Consider the following 21,353-nt stretch of genomic DNA (forward strand, 5'->3'; position numbering starts at 1 on the left):
AGCTCATCATGACCTTCTTGAGGGCAGTCAGTGCTGGTACTAGACGCCCATATCATGTGAAAGAATGAAAAAAAATAGGGAGTTGATCATTTGACGGATTCAAACACTGAATTCCAAGGGTAATGAACAAGGATTTGGGAGGTCACAGCATGTTTAGGAGGGGAAAGGGTGGCAGGAGATGGAGTAGTGGACCACGAGACCAGAAAGGTCAAAAGTTTGAGGAAGGGGGTGAAGTTGTTGTTGCTGAACCTTGTGCCTGTCTTATTCACACAGCAGGAAACTGAGGAATTATATCATCTTTCCTTCCACGTCTAGTTGTGCTACTTATTTTACCTAAAGTCTTGTAAATGCATGGGTGGAGGAGACAGCTGCACAAACTTCAGTAACTGGACCATCCCTGCAAATAAAGCGCTTGAAAAAAAGAGCACTGAGACGCCTCAATGGCACGTGGCCCTGAAGCCCTTTTGAACAAAACAGGAAGTATGGGTTTTACTTCTGTATAAACTCTTCTTCCTTCAGGCCCCAGTAGACCTGTTTTGTCTGAACTATCACATGCAAAATACCTCACTCTTTTCTTCTGAATGGAGGGCAGAGGAAAGGTGGGTAGCTTTATTGCTGTAAGGCAAAATCTTAATAACTGATACCTAAACAAAAAGGCCCTTGTATCTTTGAGCCTGCAAACAAAGCAGGCTGGAATTTTTTACTCTTAACAATGTCACTTCATATAGATCCATCATTCTTTATTAAGACTGTCAATGTGAGGACACAGCTTTAGGCAACCAGCACTATCTGAATGTTAAGAGTTTATTACCTGTACTGAGGCAATATGATACTCTGCTTTACTCATACAAACTCAATATGACGCCCTGCTTAATTCTGTGGGAGTAGGAGATAATTCCATTGCCCAGGAATGTTAGCATTAAATGCAATGAAAACAACACTACTAACAAAGTGCCAGAGATTATCGTTTAACGGACTGAACTAGAAGACACATTCCAGGACACGATCAGAAGTAACTCTATTGAATAAATGGAACAGTGTACATTGTTGGAGGTGTCATTTACACAAAATAGTGTCATATCTCACTTACGCTTAGGACACTTATGATTTACAGTTCTTTCATGTAGCAAGGCTGTACATGTAAAGCATTAATTACTTCTGCACATGTTTTCCTTCAGGTCTTCCCTGACCATATATTATTCTTAAGCGTATCCAAATACCTACATCTAAGGTCTATAAAAATGGCAATGCCTAACAATCCCCTCTGCATAAAAATATCCAAAATATAATTTTTAAAAATGTTTTTGGTATCCCTGTTCTTTCTGCAGCAAAGTGTCCTCGTCTCCTCCTCCAACATGGTGCAGTCAGAGTCTGGCAATGTGTGGAATTAAAGCAAAATACCATGGATGCTGAAATAATGAAATCAAAACAGTAAATACTGGAGAAATTCAGCAGGTCTGGCAGCATCTGTGGACAGAGAAACAGAGTTAACCTCTGAGGATGAATAGTCACGTTGGACTCAAAATGTTTATTCTGTTTGTCTCTCCACATATATTACTAAATCTGTTGAATTTCTCTAGCATTTTCTGTTTGCATTTCTGACAATGTGAGGAAGCACTGAGTATTTTGCAGCTGCAATTTGCCACTTTGTCCTTTGTCTGGCTTGCAGAAACAAATGTAAAATATAAGGTCCAGGGTTTGGGATGTAGAGGCTTGGTTGAGAACTTAAAGCCACAGAATGGAATCTGTTCTGCTTTCAGAAAGCGTGTTTCATACTGACCATTTTTACTTACTTAAACAGCAGTGAATAGAAACTCAAACGACTTCAGTTCTAAACGCAGTGAATTTAATTTGCCATATGAGCAAATCCACCAGGACTCAGCTGCAATAATACTCATTTCATGGCCCTCAAGTGACTTATCAATGATCTGTCCAGTCAAGTGACAGCCAACGACATTAATCCAGCATTGAAGAGCAGGAAGCCATAGGAAATTAAGCACAGTAGTAAATTTCTAAATCCTGATTCACATCCAGATTTTGAAAGACGGCTTTCTCTGTGGGGTCATATAAACAAATATTCCAAACTGCTTGACATCAGGCAGAATTAGGAAGTAGGCTAAAGTTGATGGTTGAAAACACTGTCAAAGAGGTGAAGGAACTCTTGTATTTATGTAGTGTTTTGCATGACCTTGCCATGTCATACAAACAAGGAACATGAGTAGCCCATTCAGCCCCCAAGCTTGCTCTGTCTTTTAATAAGGTAATGGTTGATTTGATTTTCAACCCAAATCCACATTCCCACCTACCCTGATAATCTTTCACACCGTGGTGTACCAAGAATTTATCCAATGTCAGAAATCATATTCACATTTTAAATGTTGTGTCACTATTATAATTTAATGACAGCCAATTTTCAACAGCTCAGCGCTGCACGCACCAATGAAAAGAATAATCAGATTATCTGTAAAAGGTGACAGTTCAGGGTTAAATGCTGGTCTAGATACTGGAAGAACTCATCTGCTGTTCCTTGAAAAGTGCTAAGGGATCTTTATTAGCCATATAAACAGGTAGATGGATCCTTGGTTTTAAACTCTCATTTGACAACTCAGATAGTGCAGCAGCTCCTCAGCACTGGGGATTATGTGCTCATGCGTCCAAAGCAGTGCTTGGACTCAGGACCATGGGTGCTGCTATCGAAGCATGGCTGGTAAAGTAAATTTAAAGGAAACATACGAAGGTGGGGAGAGAAATAATAAAGGGTTTACAGTGAGAAGTTCAAAATGCTAATGTTCAATACCAATTACTCTTGATAAAGGACCAGTGCTATGAAAACTTGTGATTTTAAAAAAAATCTAGTGGACTACAAGCTGGTGTCATGTGACTTTTCAATTTCGTTGAAGGCTTTGCCAGAATGGAAAATGGAGAATTTAGGTAGACCAGATGGCATTGGAAAGCAGTACTTCAGGGGCTTGCTTAGCTTGGGAAAAACAATACTATTGAAGAATTTGGAAATGAATATTTGATTTTGAAATCAATCTACTGTGGGCAATACAAACTATAAAGGTGAGAAAGGATTGTTGTGGTTGGTGACCTGTACTTTATCTAGAAAAGAAAAATGAATGGCAGAATTCAAGTTGAGTTGAAACTTAAATTGGATGGAGTTTTGGAAATGTGTGAAAAGGGCGTTGGTAAAAGTGACAAAGTTATGAATTATTCCTTCACCAAAGGTGTAAGCACAGTGGGAACAAACAGAAGTGATGCTTTGAAGATGGAAGGACTCCATTCTTGGTGATGGATCGGATGTGGCATTTGAAGTCAGCTCATTGACAAGCAGTGCATCAAGGCCAAAGGCTGCTATAGTAGTTACAGCTACCAACCTGGTTTACTGCCAATTTTAACGTCTGTCTCTGTAGATATAGCTGGTAATCATTCGAATATGTCATATTTATTAGTTTTAGTTAAATCTATGATTTATTAAAAATTATATTTACTGTACCTACAAACCATATGGCAGTTTTGTAACAACAACCATTCTGATTTTTCATCAATGAAATCTCACAGTGAGGAGCCAAGGGGTCTCACAATGAACTTTGTAATGCAGTCACTGTTGTATGTGTTATTAAATTTCACACAGTGAACAGACTGATTTCCTACATTAAAAGAGTGAATACGCTTAAAATTTCATTGACAATGAAACTCAGGCAGATCCCTAAGTCATGAAAGATACTACCTAAATGCAAACTTGAATTGTTGCTGGTTATGACTTTGAGCTCACTTTATTTATCAATGGACTGTGAATCTGATTGAAGCCTCCATGTCTTGTTATGGAATGCCTTGATTGACAACATTTCTCTATGTTACAAAAGTTTGGAAATATGTGAAATTGGTCTACAGAGTGTCTGGTAAAAATAATTACATCCCTCTTCGTTTGAAGTGCATCATTAAAGAAACTGAATGACTTAAATTTCTACAACATCTATTTTTCAGTCATACAATAACTGCCAAAATGTAGTTCTTGATGAAAGACTAATGTTATTTTCAGTGAATTTGCCCAAAAGGCAGGTAGCTTTTAGTTAAGCATTCATGGTGCATGGACAACACAAGGATTTCTTGTCTTTCCGAAACAGCCTTGATAAAATGATGGTGTTTATTCTTCGTGGAATAGTTGGGAGGTGATCATTCGCCATAAGGTTCCCAACCTCTGACTGGCCCTTGTAGCATCAACATTCATGTGGCTTGCCCATTTAATTTTAGATCAAGGTGGCCCCAGGATTTGATGGTTGGGAAATTACCAATACTAGCACAACTGAATATTAAATGAAGCTGGTTAGAATTTCTTCCCTGGTGAAGATTATTGCCTTGTATTTCCATGGCGTAAAATATCAGGCCAAGCTTAAATGCTCTTTAGATTTATGCTTCATCATTGGAGTAGCATCACACTCTGGGGATATGAATTTGAATCCTACCATGGCAAGATAAAATAATAGAATCCCTATAGCGAGGCAGCAAGCCTTTCAGCCGATCATGTCCACACCAACCCTTCAAAGTGCATCCTACCCAGACACCCACAACCCGCGCAGCCCCCAACCCTGTAACCCCGCATTTCCATGGCTAATCCATCTAACCTGGATGCTATGGGCAATTTAGCATGGCTAATTCACCTAACCTGTGCATCTTTGGACTGCAGCACCCAGAGGAAACCCACATAGATATAGGGAGAATGCGCAAACTCCATACAGACAGTCGTCCGGGGGTGGAATTGAATCCAGGTTCCCAACACTCTGTGGCTGCTACCACTGAGCAGTCCTACTACCCCATTCCACATAGTGAAATATGAATTCAATAAAATCTGGAATTACAGAAGTTAGTGTCATGGTGAATATGTAGCCACCATTGTTGATTGTTGTGAAAACCCATCTGGATCACCTTTAGTGAGGGAAATCCTATCCTATCTGGCCCAAATGTAACTCCAGACTCACAGTGCCTCTGAAATGGCCTGGCAAACCACTCAATTCAAAGGTAATTAGGAATGGGAATAAATGCCAGCCTTGCCAGGTATCCTATGTAAGATGATTAAAAAGTCTGCATTTACTTCAAAGAACTTGTAAAAGTTGGAAGAATGGCGATGGATTTTGAGTCCCGCAATTGTATCATCAGAAGATGCAGCTAATGGAAACCTTGGCAACAGGCCAATTCTAACACAAACATAAGTATGAAGTGTGATTTCGTACTCTGCTTCCCCTTGGCCAGGTTTGAAATAGCTGTGCACTAAGCTAACACTCATAACCAAACTCTTGCATTGGCAAATGATTAAAATACAACTTTTTTCATATTATGCACAATAACATCGAATTTTTTTTAAACTAACACTCAAAAACTGGTTTTATCATTTCATGGAAATATATGAAAATTCGTGTAATTATCCTGCTATGCAATTACTCTTCAAAATGTGCATTGGTGCATTACTAATAGCACTATCTCCACTTTTCTGTGAAGTTTGAATTAAAAGCAGAGTTTAAGGAAGTCTTTATTTTCTAACTAAATGAACATTTCTCTTATCCTGCTTCTTCAAACGTTCTAACAATATAATTCAACTTCTGACATTCTGCTTTAACTGGTAATATTTGTGTTAGTAAAGGCAGCCAGCAATACCAGTGAGTGAAATGATACTCAGAATTCAAACTAAACTATTCAAAAGAGGGCTAAAATAGACAATGTATAGCTGAGTTGCTTTCTTGCACTTCTGTCCTGCTGGCTGTAAAATTAAGTTACATGGATATTAACAATGTAAACATTTAATTCTTTTCTCTGCTATTTTGCTGGAGTTCAACCCATTTCAAATAAATAGGCAAACTTGTCAATTAAAATTGCAGACGAAGAATGCATGAGACAGCCATACACTAATATTTGTATAGCATATGTGCCTACATAAAGTGTATTAAGTTTACTTGTGGAAGTCTTAGACATCTTAACTTGGAGGTGTTTCTCTTCGTGGTTTATTTTTCCTGCAATAACTTTGGAGATATGTGCTTTAGTACCTCAGTGTAACTTTTAAAAAGCACAGTGATTGCTGAATTGGCCTTGATGTCATTCTGGATAACCTGTATCTCATTTCCCACATTACGAATTTTAACACTGTGGCAAATAGTTTCACGCTGAACAGATACATTTTCACGCTTATGATGAAACAGTAAAGGTGATTATTTCTGCTACATTTAAAGTCGACCTGTGTTTGTTTGAACACTTCTGAACCTGATGGGGTGATTTTCTGCAGTGATTTTTTATCATGCTGTTTAAAAAGAGAGGCTTGACCTCTTCTGAAGGAAGTGGCTGCTCTCGTGCTGTGTTCACCACCATTGCAGTCTCACAGACTGTGCCAAATGAGAACCATGTGTAGCATGAGAGGCCAAGAGGACACAGGAGTTTATGGTGGCTTTGCTTTTAAAATTATATATGGCAGAAGTTTAGCTGTTGCAATAAGTTATAAAAGGAGTTCAGAAGTATCTGGAGATCTAATGCATGGGGAGAGGGGTGTTTTCGTATGTGAACTTTTCTTTTCAGAGAAAAAAAAGAGCAACCTCCTTTTTAGAAAGGTCAGAGTTCAGCCTTGTAGAGTTCCTGAAGGCTCCATTAAAAAAAAAGAGCTTTTCAGCTGTTTGAAGCAGTCTCGCAGAGAAAAATTGATAGATCCCATGAGAATGACTTATCTTCTCCTCTTCAGCTTGGACCTGTACTTGGATTTTCATGAAGGGTTAATTTGCTTTTAAGTCTTTTTACAAGCTATAGTGTGTCGAGACGTAAAGGGCGGTGCTCTCAAAAAGAGAATATAAGTTTAAATTTCAACCATGCCTCAACTGTCGACAGATGAGACAGGCAATGTTAAACTGAGGGAGATGAGATTATTGAGGCAGAGCTATACATCCTGGTCAAAGATGAAGGAAAACAAGTTTGTGAGACTTTTGTTGAAGAAGGGGCACTTGGTAATGTGAGGCCTGACAATCTTACTCTCCTAAATGAATGATGATATTCCACCTCGAAGTTACAAACTAATACTGATTTTCAGTGATAACAAAGTGTGGAGCTGGATGAACACAGCAGGCCAAGCAGCATCTTAGGACTATCAGTATTGTTTGCATCTATCTAATAGCTGAAGAACAAAGAAAGCCTTACACAGAGAGCTTATTGAATGAGGAAGTGATTGATGGTGGCTTGTTAGGTTTATAAGTGAACATTTTGGTCAGTTATTCTCCAAGCACATGGTCTAAAATTGGGCAAGGCTTGGTCAAGACCTGAATTGAATGTGGTGCAGTGTTCCCTGTGCTCCCTAGCTGTACAGGTGCCGAGAACCCACAAAATGGCCAAATGCCTGGCAGCCGTTTAATATTTGGTGGGTCATCAACTAACTGAAGGAGAAGAATACTAGCTCCATCTGATGAAGTGGACCCACGCATGGAGCGCTCCGAAAGCTGGCTGCCCCTGTAATCCCAGGAACATCAGGTTTGAGCAGCGACCACTGCTGAAAATCCCTGAGTTCCTGAAAGAAGAGGCAGAATACCAGGAAGATCTGGATTTCAGCTTAGCAAGTGAGAAGGATGAAGGGGCTGTGAGACAGGTCAGATCTGAAAGGCCAGAGAAATGGCATGAAGTGGTGGAGGCATGACTTCCCCAAAGGGGCATCTCACTCACCTTGCCTGACACCAGCCTGTACAGTGAAAGGTGCTGAGCCATCCACGTGGCATGCTGCCACCACTAACCCCTCCCCACATACACTCTGACGCAGAGTAAGGGGTGCACAGGATGAGGCAATTTAGTCTTTAATTGTGTGGAGCTAGAGGAACACAGCAGGCCAGGCAACATCAGAGGAGAAGGAAAGTTGACATTTCTGGTCATTTCTGAAGAAGGATCCCGACCCAAAATGTCAACTTTCTTGCTTCTCTGATGCTGCCTGGCCTGCTGTGTTCCTCCCGCTCTGCAATGTGTTATCTCGGGCTCCACCGTCGGCAGTTCTTACTATCTCTTAGTCTTTAATTGGCCACTTAGGGGCCTCAATTGCCCTAGGCACTGAACCCTTCGCTGATCTCAGAAAAACTGGGCATAGGCTGAGGGTAGGCAGGAAGGCAGAAGGCAGGCTACACTCTGAACTCTGCAAGATCTCTGCTTCCAAACCTTCTGCAGGCAAGTGTACATTTCAACTGTTATGCAAGGTCAATCAGTCGTCTCACAAAATCTGTATACCTTCAAAATAAAGCCAATCATTTCTTTCATTTTGAAAATTGTGTTAGGAGTAGCCAGTAAATTTGACGGGATAAACCATGTCAAAATGTTCACATTGAAGGGGAAAGGGAGAAAATGAGTAATTTCTTAGTCGCTCAGACAATTCCTTATTGATAGAACATCTAAAATGTGCGTTTTGCATCACATTGAGATTCTGAAAGCGAAAACCATTTGAACTTACCAGTTCCATTTTTGGTTGCAATGGAGAAGGTCAAAATGATGAAAAACTGAATTTCAGAATTTTAATGAATATTGAATTTACTGTGGAATTAAATGAGTCGTGTTTGTGAAATGTGAACCTATTGGGCGTGCCCTATTCCCTATATCTTGGGGCAGCATGCAGCAAGGAGACAATTAAATTTGGAGTCACTATGAAGACCTGTGTAATTTCAAACAGCTAAAGAATAACTCATTTTTCAAAGTAAACTCAATTAGGTCTTAGGTTCATTGGGTGTGCACAATGATGTACGCGACGCACATTTCAAGCCTAAGAGTTCATATGACAATTTTCATGAGCCGTTATGTTCCGACTGGCATTGAGGCAAAGATTTAGATCTAAAACATCTTAATTGTAAACTTTAAAATCAGCGTTTCTAGTCTTGTCAGTTATTAAGCAGAGTGATTAATTTGGATTAAGTACAGCATGACATTCTATGGCTCAATTTCTGAAAGTACTGCAGTATTTATCTTTGGAAAATAGTGTAAAATCTGTGAAAGTAAATCAACAACTAGATTTATAGGCTTCCCAATTTTATTTCTGCTGACTCTAACAAAAATAAACATTGAGGGAAACATACAATGGATTGACAACTCACTCTCACCTGTTTTATAACACACAAAATCAAAAGTTACTCTCATTGAGTTAGAATTTTTTATTTTGTATGTACTAAACTGAAGGGTGTGCAACAAATTTATATTGTCAAGAATCCTGCTGGTATTGTCTTTGGTCCCCCACACAAACTTGAATCCTTAACTGACTCCAACCCTCTCCCAGGCAACTGCCTGAGGCTGAGTAAGACGATGAACAGTCTTGGTTCTGGATGCGAGTTTGCTCGCTGAGCTGGAAGGTTCGTTTTTCAGACGTTACCCGAGGAAACCTAACCAGATAAATAGAAAGCGGGACATAACACCAGCGCTTCGTCAGAGGCTCGCTGATGATGTTACCTAGAATGGTGACGAAACGTCTGAAAACAAACCTTCCAGCTCAGTGAGCAAACTCACATCCAGAACCTCAACCTGAGCTACAAATCTTCTCAAAACTCGCTAACAGTCTTGGTGTCATGTTTGACCCCAAGACAGGCTCCTGGGCACAGTGATGCCATCACTAAATCCACTTATTTCTACCTCTGTAACACTGCCCAATTCCACACGATCTCAGTTCATTTGCTCCAAAGCCACCATCACCAGTGCTGTAAGACGGTTGGATCCAGTGTATGATTCCAACATTTCAGTTCTCAGTAAAATCCGATATCTATGCTTGCTCAGTTGCTCATTATAATTTGTTTCCTCTTCTTGTCATTTTCCAAGAATAAGTTTGACTACTACCTTTGGTTTTCTTCTGCATGCTGTTTTATCATTTTAATATACTGAGATGAATTTGAAATGATCTGATGCTGAGTTCTGCTTTCCTTTTAAGGAGGTTACAGATCTTGTAATCAACTGACTTCCTCCCCGAGACTGGAATATTCATGTTTTGCATGCTTACCCTCTCCTTTTTTCCCACAAAATGCATTAACTTTCAGATTTGAAGAACACTTATTTCTGAAAAAATAACGCCTTTTCTCTTATTAGATGCTGACAGATCAGATTTTCTATCACTTTATTGTACTTAGCATTTAATCCCACTCCAAAATATCAACTTATAATTGCTTGGTAATACAGAACCTACTCATTTCTGAAAAGAGATAACAAGTAAAGCTTTTCAAAGTAAAGCTTGCACTCATTAGGACTGGCACACAAGAAAGCAAACTTGAAAGGGGAATATTAATTTACACAGCATGAGAACAGGTTTCTGATTGGTTGGACTATTGTTGTCTTACAGGTGTAGCAGGACCAGTTAACTGTCAATCTTAGGTGAAAAAAAATCAGTCCAAACTGAAATGAATTATTCTTTCTCAGATTCTGTTCTATATTTGCATTAGTCAATAAAACAAATTTTAAAAATCCTGATACTTCCTTGCATTTCCTACCTGCAAAATCCTACTGTTATTGTGTCATAGTTTTTGATCAACAATTTCTATGTGGCTACATTTATAATGAGAACTATCAATGTGACTCATCAATTTTTGCCATTATTTCAGCCATGGATGACCCACATCATCTTGATGTAAAAAAAATTGGCCACAAATCTATTGAGTCAAACATGTTCCACTTTAATCCTTCTATTCCCCAATCAGTTGGTGAACTGTGCAGGCTGAACTATGTTTTGAAGGCTGTAAATAAGTTTTCATGCTGTTTTGCTGCATAAACCTACTTTATATGGGTTTTATGTTAATATTTACTGCAATAAGAATCCAGGAAGTAGACACAGGAAACTTGCATATAACTCTTTCTACAGACCACTGAAGCAACATATTTTTAAAGCTGTGACAGCAGTTCATCGTTTTTCAAGGGAATTCGGATCTAACTCAGTATTTCCACTTCAATGCAGTTTGTTGGCTACCAAATGAATAATAACATTATATTATAAGTCCATTCATTATCCACCAATTCAGGATATGAACGGATTGACAAGGGATCCTACGCAACTCCTGGAGTCACTGTTTCTACCTGCAGTGGATACACTTTATCCTACATAGTCACCTTTATTTACTACTGCTAAGCCACATTTCAATTCAGGTTAATTGATTTTGAATTACTTGTATGAACCGTAACGTTATTTTTAAATGTGGAACCTGGCTTCTGAAAATTACCTTGTAAAAAATGTTCGAAAAAAAAGAGGTCAGTGCACCCGGTATTCACCCTTAATACTTAGCCTTGGAGTTTTGGGAGCTTTCCTTGAGAGAAGTGTTTGCATCCGTGGCTGGTGCAGGATAAAATTACAGGATGGAATTCCACACCGGTCTCATCTACTCTGCGTATTTGTCTACCTGGCTGTCAGACGTACATGCCTGAAAAAAAAGATGATGGTGGTTCTTGGGCCAGTGGCTGCCCTCAGTTGGGTGGTACCGGGGACCAGGTAGCAAGGCTGGAAGACGTGTATCTTACATGCTTTCTTGGCAGGTCTGTGAATTCCATTATAAGAATTGGATAGCCATAGAGGCTACCGCTGCTCTTCCATTAGCACCTTTGTTTCCTGCCACTAGACCATGTTGGAGGGACTCTTTCAGGCCTGGGGCTGGTCCATATATAACTCAGATGCTACTCAGCCCGAACAGATTCAGTGCATTTCAGACATTCTGTACTCGTTCACTGTTGATGCAGAGAGGAGCTAAGAAAATTAGCCTCATGTCTCTTGGCTAGCTCCTACTAAATAAGCCATTAAGTCCACAAAGCATGCACAATTCAGGTTTCACTTTATTGGTTCTACCTGAGTGAAGAACATTAGCAGCACTGATTTCTATTGGGACAGCATTCAGGAAACTGTTTTTATACCTCAGCATCTCCATGGTTAAAGAAGGGGCAAGAGTCAGTCATGGTCCCTTCTATTGAGTGCTATTTATTCATCATGTGGCATTAAGTTACATGTCTCTCACATCGGTTGAGGACAGAATTGGGGTTAGAAGTGGTGTCCTGTACGAATATACCTCATCGCAGCATGCATTGTTTTCAAGGGACGCCAACTTGCTGAATTTTAGAATATTGGTGGGATTTTCCTAAGGAAATAAAAACCCAATGGTTTAAATATGGTAGATTAGTATTTCAGGATTTCAGTTAGCAAATGAAGAATAGGTACTTGGGAAAGTATCACTAGGGGCCAGCACTTATAAATTTAGGTCCAGCTTCACAGAGTAAACACTAGAAGGATAATATATTTGAGGTTGCTTATATTATCAAGCTACTAGATGGGATGGTATTCAACAACTAAGAGAGCTTTGTGCATTGCACAGCATGTTACAGTATTACCAGATATAGACAAAAACATATTTATTGTTTACATGCGCTTTAGAATTAATATATCACAAATTAATTACTTATGGATCCGAAGAAGATATTTTCCTTATACCAATATAATAATTTTGTTTTCCCATATGTATTCAAACAAAGAAAGAACTTGCATTTATATTGCAACTTTCACAAAATCAGAGCATCCAAAACCACTTCACAGCCAATGCAGTACATGTACAGTTTAACTTCTTGTGGGAAATATGACAGCCCAACATGCACACAGCAAGACCACACAAAAAGCAATGTGATAGTGCCTTGCAAATCTGTTTCCAAGTGCTGTCGGTTGAGAGATAAATTTACGTGGTTCTTATCTGCTATCTTGAAAACTGTAAGTTTAAGCTCCAACTGGCTGGTTATTACTTAAATCTGAAGCTATCTGGTAGCTTGAATGAGGGCCTCTTATTCTTGTAGCGCTGCCGCTGCTTTATGTAATATTACTAAAATAGCAATGAATTCAGACCCCCATAAGTACAATGGATAGAATAGTCACTTAATCATTTGCAATTGGAAGCTGGTATTGAAAAGCTGAGAGTTGTTAACTGTGACATTGCACACCTGGTGTTGTAGCAGCTTTGTACAATGGGGTTTAATTTAACTCAGCCAAGTGGAGGCATGTTACACATTATTACTCACTGTTTGTGTGGGTGTGAATTCCGAGCAAAACTAAAGAGAAAATGAGCTAATTTCATGTGTTGACCAATGTGCCCCTCACAACGAGCTTATATTTCTTTCATCTCTAGCCAGCTCAGACATACAGATCAGTTTTATTTCCATTATGAAGCTGATTTTTTTTTTACCCCCATTTGCTTTGGAATGTGGCTGTCATTTTAGACTCACTGCAAATTGAAAGTTTGCTCCCTTCTCATGAGTAGCTCTTTAGATTGATTACATTTGAGGAACAATGCACCATAAGTGGATCTGCCACTGCTTTTGGAATTGCATGAAAGTTTTAAAATTAAGTGTATTAAATATTTATCTTGTATTTATTGCATTTCAGACTCTGCTCCTAATGAGTTAAAAATTATGGATTAAGAAAGTGAGGAAAGTCATAGTTTTGATGTTAGCTTCTGTTGAATTAGTTGATTGCAACTAAAGCAGTGACTATGATATTACAATAGCTCTCAGAGCTCACAGGTAACTCAGGAATAGTTGAAATAGGATCAGTAGTAGTCAATTTGGCTTCTTGAGCCTCCTACCATTCAACAAAATCACAGCTGATAGGAAAGTGGAACTACCTGCTTCGCCCCTATAACCTTTGAATCTCTTGTTAATCAAATACCTGTCTGATTCAGTCTTGAATATGTTCAACAAGTGGCCACCACAACTGGGATTCAGTGTGGACTCAGTAAGGCGTTTGATAAGGTTCCCCATGGCAGGCTGATGGAGAAAGTGAAGTCACATGGGGTACAGGGTGTGCTCGCTAGATGGATAAAAAACGGGCTGGGCAACAGGAGACAGAGGGTAGTAGTAGAAGAGAGTTTCTCAAATTGGAGACCTGTAACCAGTGGTGTTCCACAGGGATCTGTGCTGGGACCACCGTTGTTTGTGATATATGTAAATGATCTGGAGGAAGGTGTAGGTGGTCTGATCAGCAAGTTTGCTGATGACACTAAGATTGGTGGAGTAGCTGATAGTAAAGGGGACTGTCAGAAATTACAGCAGAATATAGATAGACTGGAGAGTTGGGCAGATAGAGTTCAATCCGGGCAAATGTGAGGTGATGCATTTTGGAAGATCAAATTCAAGGGCAAACTATACAGTAAATGGAAAAGTCCTAGGGAAAATTGATGAACAGAGAGATCTGGGTGTTCAGGTCCATTGTTCCCTGAAGGTGACAATGCAGGTCAATAGGGTGGTCAAGAAGGCATATGGCATGCTTTCCTTCATTGGATGGAGTATTGAGTACAAGAGTTGGCAGGTCATGTTACAGTTGTATAGGACTTTGGTTCAGCCACATTTGGAGTACTGTGTACAGTTCTGGTCGCCACATTACCAAAAGGATGTGGATGCTTTGGAGAGGGTGCAGAGGAGGTTCACCAGGATGTTGCCTGGTATGGAGGGTGCTAGCTATGAAGAGAGGTTGAGTAGATTAGGATTACTTTCATTAGAAAGACAGAGATTGAGGGGGGACCTGATTGAGGTCTACAAAATCATGAGGGGTATAGACAGGGTAGATAGCAAAAAGCTTTTTCCCCAGAGTGGGGGACTCAATTACTAGGGGTCATGAGTTCAAAGTGAGAGGAGGAAAGTTTAAGGGAGATATGCATAGAAAGTTCTTTACACAGAGGGTGGTGGGCGCCTGGAACGCGTTGCCAGTGGAGGTGGTAGACGCAGACATGTTAGCGTCTTTTAAGATATATTTGGACAGGTACATGGATGGGCAGGGAGCAAATGGACAGGTTAGACAGTGGATCTTGATCGGCACAGGCTTGGAGGGCCGAAGGGCCTGTTCCCGTGCTGTAGGTTTCTTTGTTTCTTTGGATACAGATTTGCAAAGTTTGATGATGTTATGGGGCGTGGAAATTCTTCCTCAACTCCATCTTAAATGAGAGATCCCTTACTCCGAAACTAATTCTAGATTCTCTCTTGAAGGGAATCATGCTCTTGGCATCCACCCTGTTAGGCTTCTGAAACATAGGAAAGTGTGGGCTGTCTGGCTCCTGATCCCCTGCCCTATCTTTGATTACTCTTTTGACACTTGATGTATAGGTTCACGTGAAGAATAGCCATTAAACAAGATGCAGAAGTTTGCCCTGTATCCAGCACAATATGTCTTTAGCAGAAATCTACATCTCAGGGCAAGGGGAAAAATAAGCTAAAGAAAAGGACAATCACGAAACCTAAAGGTTTTAAATTAATGTTGTTGAGTGTGCAATTTACATTTTAAACTGAGTATTCAGCTATCTGTCTTTTAAGTGCTGACTAACTGCTATGCCTTCTACACACTTCTTGGTCTTTAGACAACAACAATCATTAATTCTGGCTGGTATAAGTCAGTCAAAATATTTTTAATCAGGAAGTTAATTAATACCCCAGGTTCTCCCTGTCTGGAGCTACTTAGTCCAATCCCAAATACTGTATATGTGTGAATTAACAGCACCATTTTACACTATTAAACTATGTTCACTAGTCAAATGGGAAGACTGATAGATTTTTGAGAGCAGTTGAATTGGTTCCATGTTCCTGCCTCTAAGCTGGAAGGCCTTGTGATTAACTTCCACATCAGGACATATTGCCTGGAAGAGAATAGAGCCATTGGTACATGCAAGCTCCTAAATACTGCTTCTGGTTTCCAACTTGGTTAAGTGGGGCAAATTAGCAGCAGGAGAGACCCACAGCTGTAAAACCAATTGCCAAATCAAAAAATAATGGTTGACATGAAGGTGATCAACTAACATTGTGGCAATATGTAACTAGGCAGTAAAGGAACAAACTATTGATGGTTTTTATATGAAATTAATTGACAATCCTCAATTTTTGTATAGATAATAAAATGTGAGGCCGGATAAACACAGCAGGCCCAGCAGCATCTCAGGAGCACAAAAGCTGACGTTTCGGGCCTATGTTTTCTTGGTCTTCTTAGTACTTTTATGTCTCAGCACGCATGCTGAAACAGTTGGAATTTTCTCTGGTTTTACCAGTTCAGGCATAATCATAATTCTACTGTACTCAACAGTTCACTGAATGGATAGGAGAGGGATTGCTTGTGTCAATTCAGGGGATTCAGGAAATCTTTCATACATGACTAGAACCATATGTTTGATGTTAATGTTCTGATTTCTTGAATTTTATCAGGCCTAACCACACCTGTAAAGCTAGTGCTCTGTTCCATATAGGAACACATGTTACGCAACTCATCACATTGATATAAAATGTACATTTTATTGAGATGTGTATTCTTATTTGGGCAGTTACTTAATGACTCCCTAAATGTCTGTGGGTCAAAGGTTTCAGAATTAACTATTTAAGTGCCTTGGAACATTTTACTACATTAAGGGCTATATATTAATGCAATTTGTTTCCATCTTGACTTCCCGTTATATTCACATTAATCCAAGAAAAACATCACGATGGTAATATATGATGCCTTGGAAAACTAGATGAAAATTTGTTATCTTTGAATTAACTTTTCCATTGTGTTTGATAACCTCAAATCCGTTAAACAAATTTGGCTGAAATGTGTGGAAAGGTATTAGCAAAATCAGAGTGGGATGCAGGAATGGACTGACAAATTAATGTGCATCCCATTGTGTAAAAAGCTGAGAAAAGCATGCAGCAAAGGTGTTTTAGTTAATGAAGAATTCTATATCAATCCATCACTATTTCATGAGGACTGTATTTGAAAATTAATGAGGGATGATTCTTTTCAGAGTAAGGTTTTCCTAGGTTGTTGAGTAAACGTTTGATGATGATGGTGCATAAGATATTGATTCTATTGTTACATCTTGTGTGGAAAGGCTAACCAGTTGTGGATCTCGAAAATGACAGATTTTTTCCTTTGTAACAATGTCTATCATACAAATCCATCTTGTACCCAATTCCTACCAGATGCAATAAACTATATCTAGTTTGAGTCAAGAGTGTCTTCTCCCTAGGCTGTCTAAAGGTTTTCCTCTTTCACACTAGACAGAGCAGGACCTGTAGATCCTAACCACAAAAGGAGGATGGTGACAGCAAATCTACTTTATGGTGACCAAGACTCCAGCTAACTCATACAACATGCTGTCAGCAATGGCTGTAAGAAGACTTAGTTTAACCATCCCAGCAGGCGAGAAGAAAACAATGAGGGAGAAACAGAGAAAAAGGGAATCAGGGAGCCAATCAAACTAACTTCTACTTCACCATGGAACATCCATCAAAGTTTACATGGATAAACAGCAGAAACTCAAAACCAGTGCCTCCCCAATGTTTTCCCACTGTGAGCTCACTTAGGGCTTCAGCTGTGTGGGAGGGTCATGGGGCTGGGGTGTGCTGGCTGTTTAAACTGCAAGGCACTGAAGTAAAAAGCAACTACCTTTTTGCTGGTTATTTTGAAGCTGCAATCAGGCCTCAGTCATTTGGCCCACACTCAGTGTAAAGAAATACTGATGAGGATTTGCACTGCCTTGCAGCTTCCAGCACTGGTACATGTTATTACCATGGAGCTCATCACCTCAAAATTTCACCTTAGGGTCTAAGCAAATTGCGACTATTTTGAAGGATGAGAAATGAGGGAGAAGGGTGGCATAAAGTGATTGAGATAGAATAACATTTTGATTTCTAAGTACCTAAATTCAATTACATGTTAATAAATGAATTACTTCTTAATTATTGAGTAAAAGAAATAAGGGCCATTACTCACATTACCTACTTTAAATGTTTACAAATAGTGGTGAAATAGTTGATTGTTTCATATTACTGTTGTCTGTTATGTTTGAGAAGTATATCTGTTGTGTCATAAAAGTGCTGCAAATATTTTGGCTGAATAGCAATGATGCAATGCAGAGTAGTTAATCTGTTATTGAGATGATCTATTCCCAGCTCGATAGGATTGCCCATCTTTCCCTTACCTCAGCCCACTGCCATTCCAACTACCATCCATGGCATTGAACATAGAACATAGAACATAGAACATTACAGCACAGTACAGGCCCTTCGGCCCTCGATGTTGTGCCGACCTGTCATACCGATCTAAAGCCCATCTAACCTACACTATTCCATGTACGTCCATATGCTTATCCACTAAGATTTCTTAGTTGCTTCCTGAGCATTATCTTGAACTCAGTTAAAACTCTGCTGTCTGATCACTATCCCCTACTGCATGTTTCATCCCTGCCTCCACTGAATTCCACAGTTTGATGCATTGACTTCAAACTCTTTGCCTGAGTTTACAAACTTCTGCATGATCCTAATCTCTCCTTCGGCCCTCTACTGCTTGGTCACCTTTGCATCCTCCCTTCTTCCATTCTAATCCAGAAGCAAAGCTTTAGTTTTTATCCTAAAGCACTCAACTGAACAGGGTCAATCACGATACCTCTCTTGCTAGTTGCATAAGATCCCTGAACATGTGGTTCTTTACCCCTGTCTTGAACCATCTTCATTGATTCTTCTGCTATTTGAAATATTATGGGGTGTTTTACTGTGATGAGAAACCACATAAATGAAAATTGTTGATCTATGTTCATTGGTTCTTTATCCAATATATGGCTTATGGTCACTCAAAGTACAATACAGATTCCTGAATAAACCAGTGATTGATTCAGTCACAGCTGATACTGACCATGCATCTGGTAACTGTAAGGTGCTTGGCCTGGTGACGGTGTACTGAAACTGGTGCCATAGCCGAGAAATCCCGTCTGTCCTGGAGAATGCGCCTGGCTCAAACCATCTTCTGTTTTGATGCCTAACCGATAGACACTTTGTTACTTCAAAAAGGCATGAACCAAACTGCATGCATGTTAATAAGTGTCCACTCACAAATATACCTCGAAACCACGCTCCAACTCTTTGAAAAGTGGACAAGGTCAGTTGGAAGCTACTTAACACCTTTGCTTTAAAATTGACAATGACTAGATTGTCCTATTTTGAGAGAACTGAGTCTTAAAATATGACATACTTCCTCCAATATTTTCTTCCAACCAAGACAGACATCCTACTGGATTTATTATATTGCTTGCCTGGGCTCTCAGAGGAGATGTGTTGATATTAGTGCAGCGAACTCTGGTCTCTTTGTCGTATGTTTTGTGAATTCATCTACCATTTATGATCAAGTGGATTGAATTCTAATTGAATTGAGAAACTTCCTTTCACTCTACCTGAACACTGCATACCTACAAGACCTGGCTAAGATGCAAAGACCACCCGTGGCTGTCAAAAACTAGCCTATCCCGCGGAAATCTGGAGTATGGTAATCACCCTCATGACCAAACTGAGTGTGCAGCCTGGCAAGTGTGGCTGGCCAATCTACACAGACTAAGTTACAGTAATCATCTATTCAGAGATAGTGAGAACACCCGATGCTGGAGAATCTGAGATAATCTGTAGAGCTGGATGAATGCAGCAGGCCAAGCCGCATCAGAGGAGCAGGAAAGCTGACGTTTTGGGCCTAGACCCTTCTTCAGAAATGGGGGAGGGGAAGGGGATTCCGAAATAAATGGCGGGGGAGGGGGGAAACGCAGATGGACAAAGGAGAAGTTAGGTGGAGAGGATATGGACAGGTCAGGGAGGCGGGGATGGAACCAGTAAAGGTGAGCGTAGGTGAGGAGTGAGGGTGGGGGTTGGTCCTTCTACCCTCCCTCAAACTCTTCATCTCCAACTGCCGTCGAGACATCAATCGCTTCAGTTTCTCCACTCCTCTCACCGACTCCAACCTCTCACCAACGGAATGTGCAGCTCTCCGCTCCCTCCCGTCCAACCCTAACCTCACTATAAAACCTGCGGACTAGGGTGGCGCTGTTGAAGTATGGCGCACTGACCTCTACATCTCCAAGGCCAGATGTCAGATGTCTGACACTTCCTCCCACCACCCCTTGATCACGACCCCACCCCCAGCCACTGAAACATCATCTCCCAGACCATCCACAACCTCATCACCTCAGGTGACCTCCCACCCACAGCCTTCGACCTCATCGTTCCCTAACCCCACACTACCCGTTTCTAAGTCCTGCCCAAAATCCACAAACCTGATTTCCCTTGGCGACCCACTGTGTCCACCTGCTCCTGCCCCACCGAACTTATCTCCACTTAACTCGATGCCAGTTTATTCCCCTTGATCCAGGAACTCCCCACCTATGTCCATGACACCATCCATGCCCTCCACCTCCTCCAAAACTTCCAATTCCCTAGTCCCCAACACCTCACCTTCACCATGGAAGTCCAGTCCCTATATACTTGCAATCCCCATGCAGATGGCCTAAAGGACCTCTGCTTCTTCCTCCCACCACCCACCTATCTGCTCCTTTATTCAACTTCCATCCACATCCCCCACTCTCTCTGTTTATTTCAGAATCCCCTAATCCTCCCTGATTTCTGAAGAACGGTCCAGCTTCTGCTTTCCTGCTCCTCTGATGCTGCTTGGCCTGCTATGGGGCACCCAACCAGTCCCCCTCCACTGACACCCTTATCCGTTTAGCCGAACTCGTCCTCACCCTTAAGAACTTCTCTTTCAATTTCTCCCACGTGCTACAGATAAAGGGGTTGGCCATGGGTACCTGCATGTGCTCAAGCTATGCCTGCCTCTTTGTAGGGTACGACAAACAATCCTTCTTCCGAAGCTACCGCCACCTCTTCCTCCGTTACATCGATGACTGTATCGGTGCTGCCTCGTGCTCCTATGAGGAACTTGAACAGTTCATCCACTTCACTAACACCTTCTACCCTAATCTTAAGATCACCTGTACCATCTCTGATACCTCTCTCTCCTTCATGGACCTCTCTGTTTCCATCTCTGGTAAGCACCCGGAAACTGATATCCATTTCAAGCCTACTAACTCCCACAGCTACCTAGAACACACCTCCTCTCACCCACCATTCTGCAAAAGTGCCATCCCCTATTCCCAGTTCCTTTGCCTCTGCTGCATCTGCTCCCGAGATGAGGAATTCCATTCCCGGACATCCCAGATGTCCTAGATTTTCAAGGACCTCAACTTCCCCTCCACAGTGATCAAAAACACCCTCGACCGTGTCTCTCACATTTCCCTCAACTCACCCCTCACACCCCCTTCCTGAAATAACAACCAAAACAGAATCACCCTCATCCTCACGTACCACCCCACCAACATCCGGATCCAACGCATCATCCTCTGGCACGTCCGCCATGTGCAATCTGACCCCACTACCAAAGACATTTTTCCCTCCCCATCCTTATCTGCTTTCCAGAGGGACCACTGTCTCCAGGACTCCCTTGTCCGCTCCACACTCTCCACCAGCTCCACCACTCCCAGCACTTCTGCCTGCAAACCACTTCAACTCCCCCTCCCACTGCTTGGACAACA

The 21,353-nt window shown here is 40.9% G+C and overlaps 1 protein-coding gene across 7 annotated transcripts in view; it reads right to left on the reverse strand.

The window, feature by feature from the left end:
• LOC125461445 (eyes absent homolog 1-like) overlaps positions 1 to 21,353 on the reverse strand; it is a 263,476-nt gene that overhangs the window by 130,208 nt on the left and 111,915 nt on the right. For all 7 annotated transcript variants that reach the window (XM_048550238.2, XM_048550236.2, XM_059652749.1 and 4 more), the window contains one exon: positions 18,641 to 18,763. In XM_048550238.2, the coding sequence (XP_048406195.1) occupies positions 18,641 to 18,763 (123 nt within the window). The remainder of the gene's footprint in view (positions 1 to 18,640; positions 18,764 to 21,353) is intronic.

This window comes from Stegostoma tigrinum, chromosome 19, assembly GCF_030684315.1.
Source record: "Stegostoma tigrinum isolate sSteTig4 chromosome 19, sSteTig4.hap1, whole genome shotgun sequence".
NCBI lineage: Eukaryota > Metazoa > Chordata > Chondrichthyes > Orectolobiformes > Stegostomatidae > Stegostoma > Stegostoma tigrinum.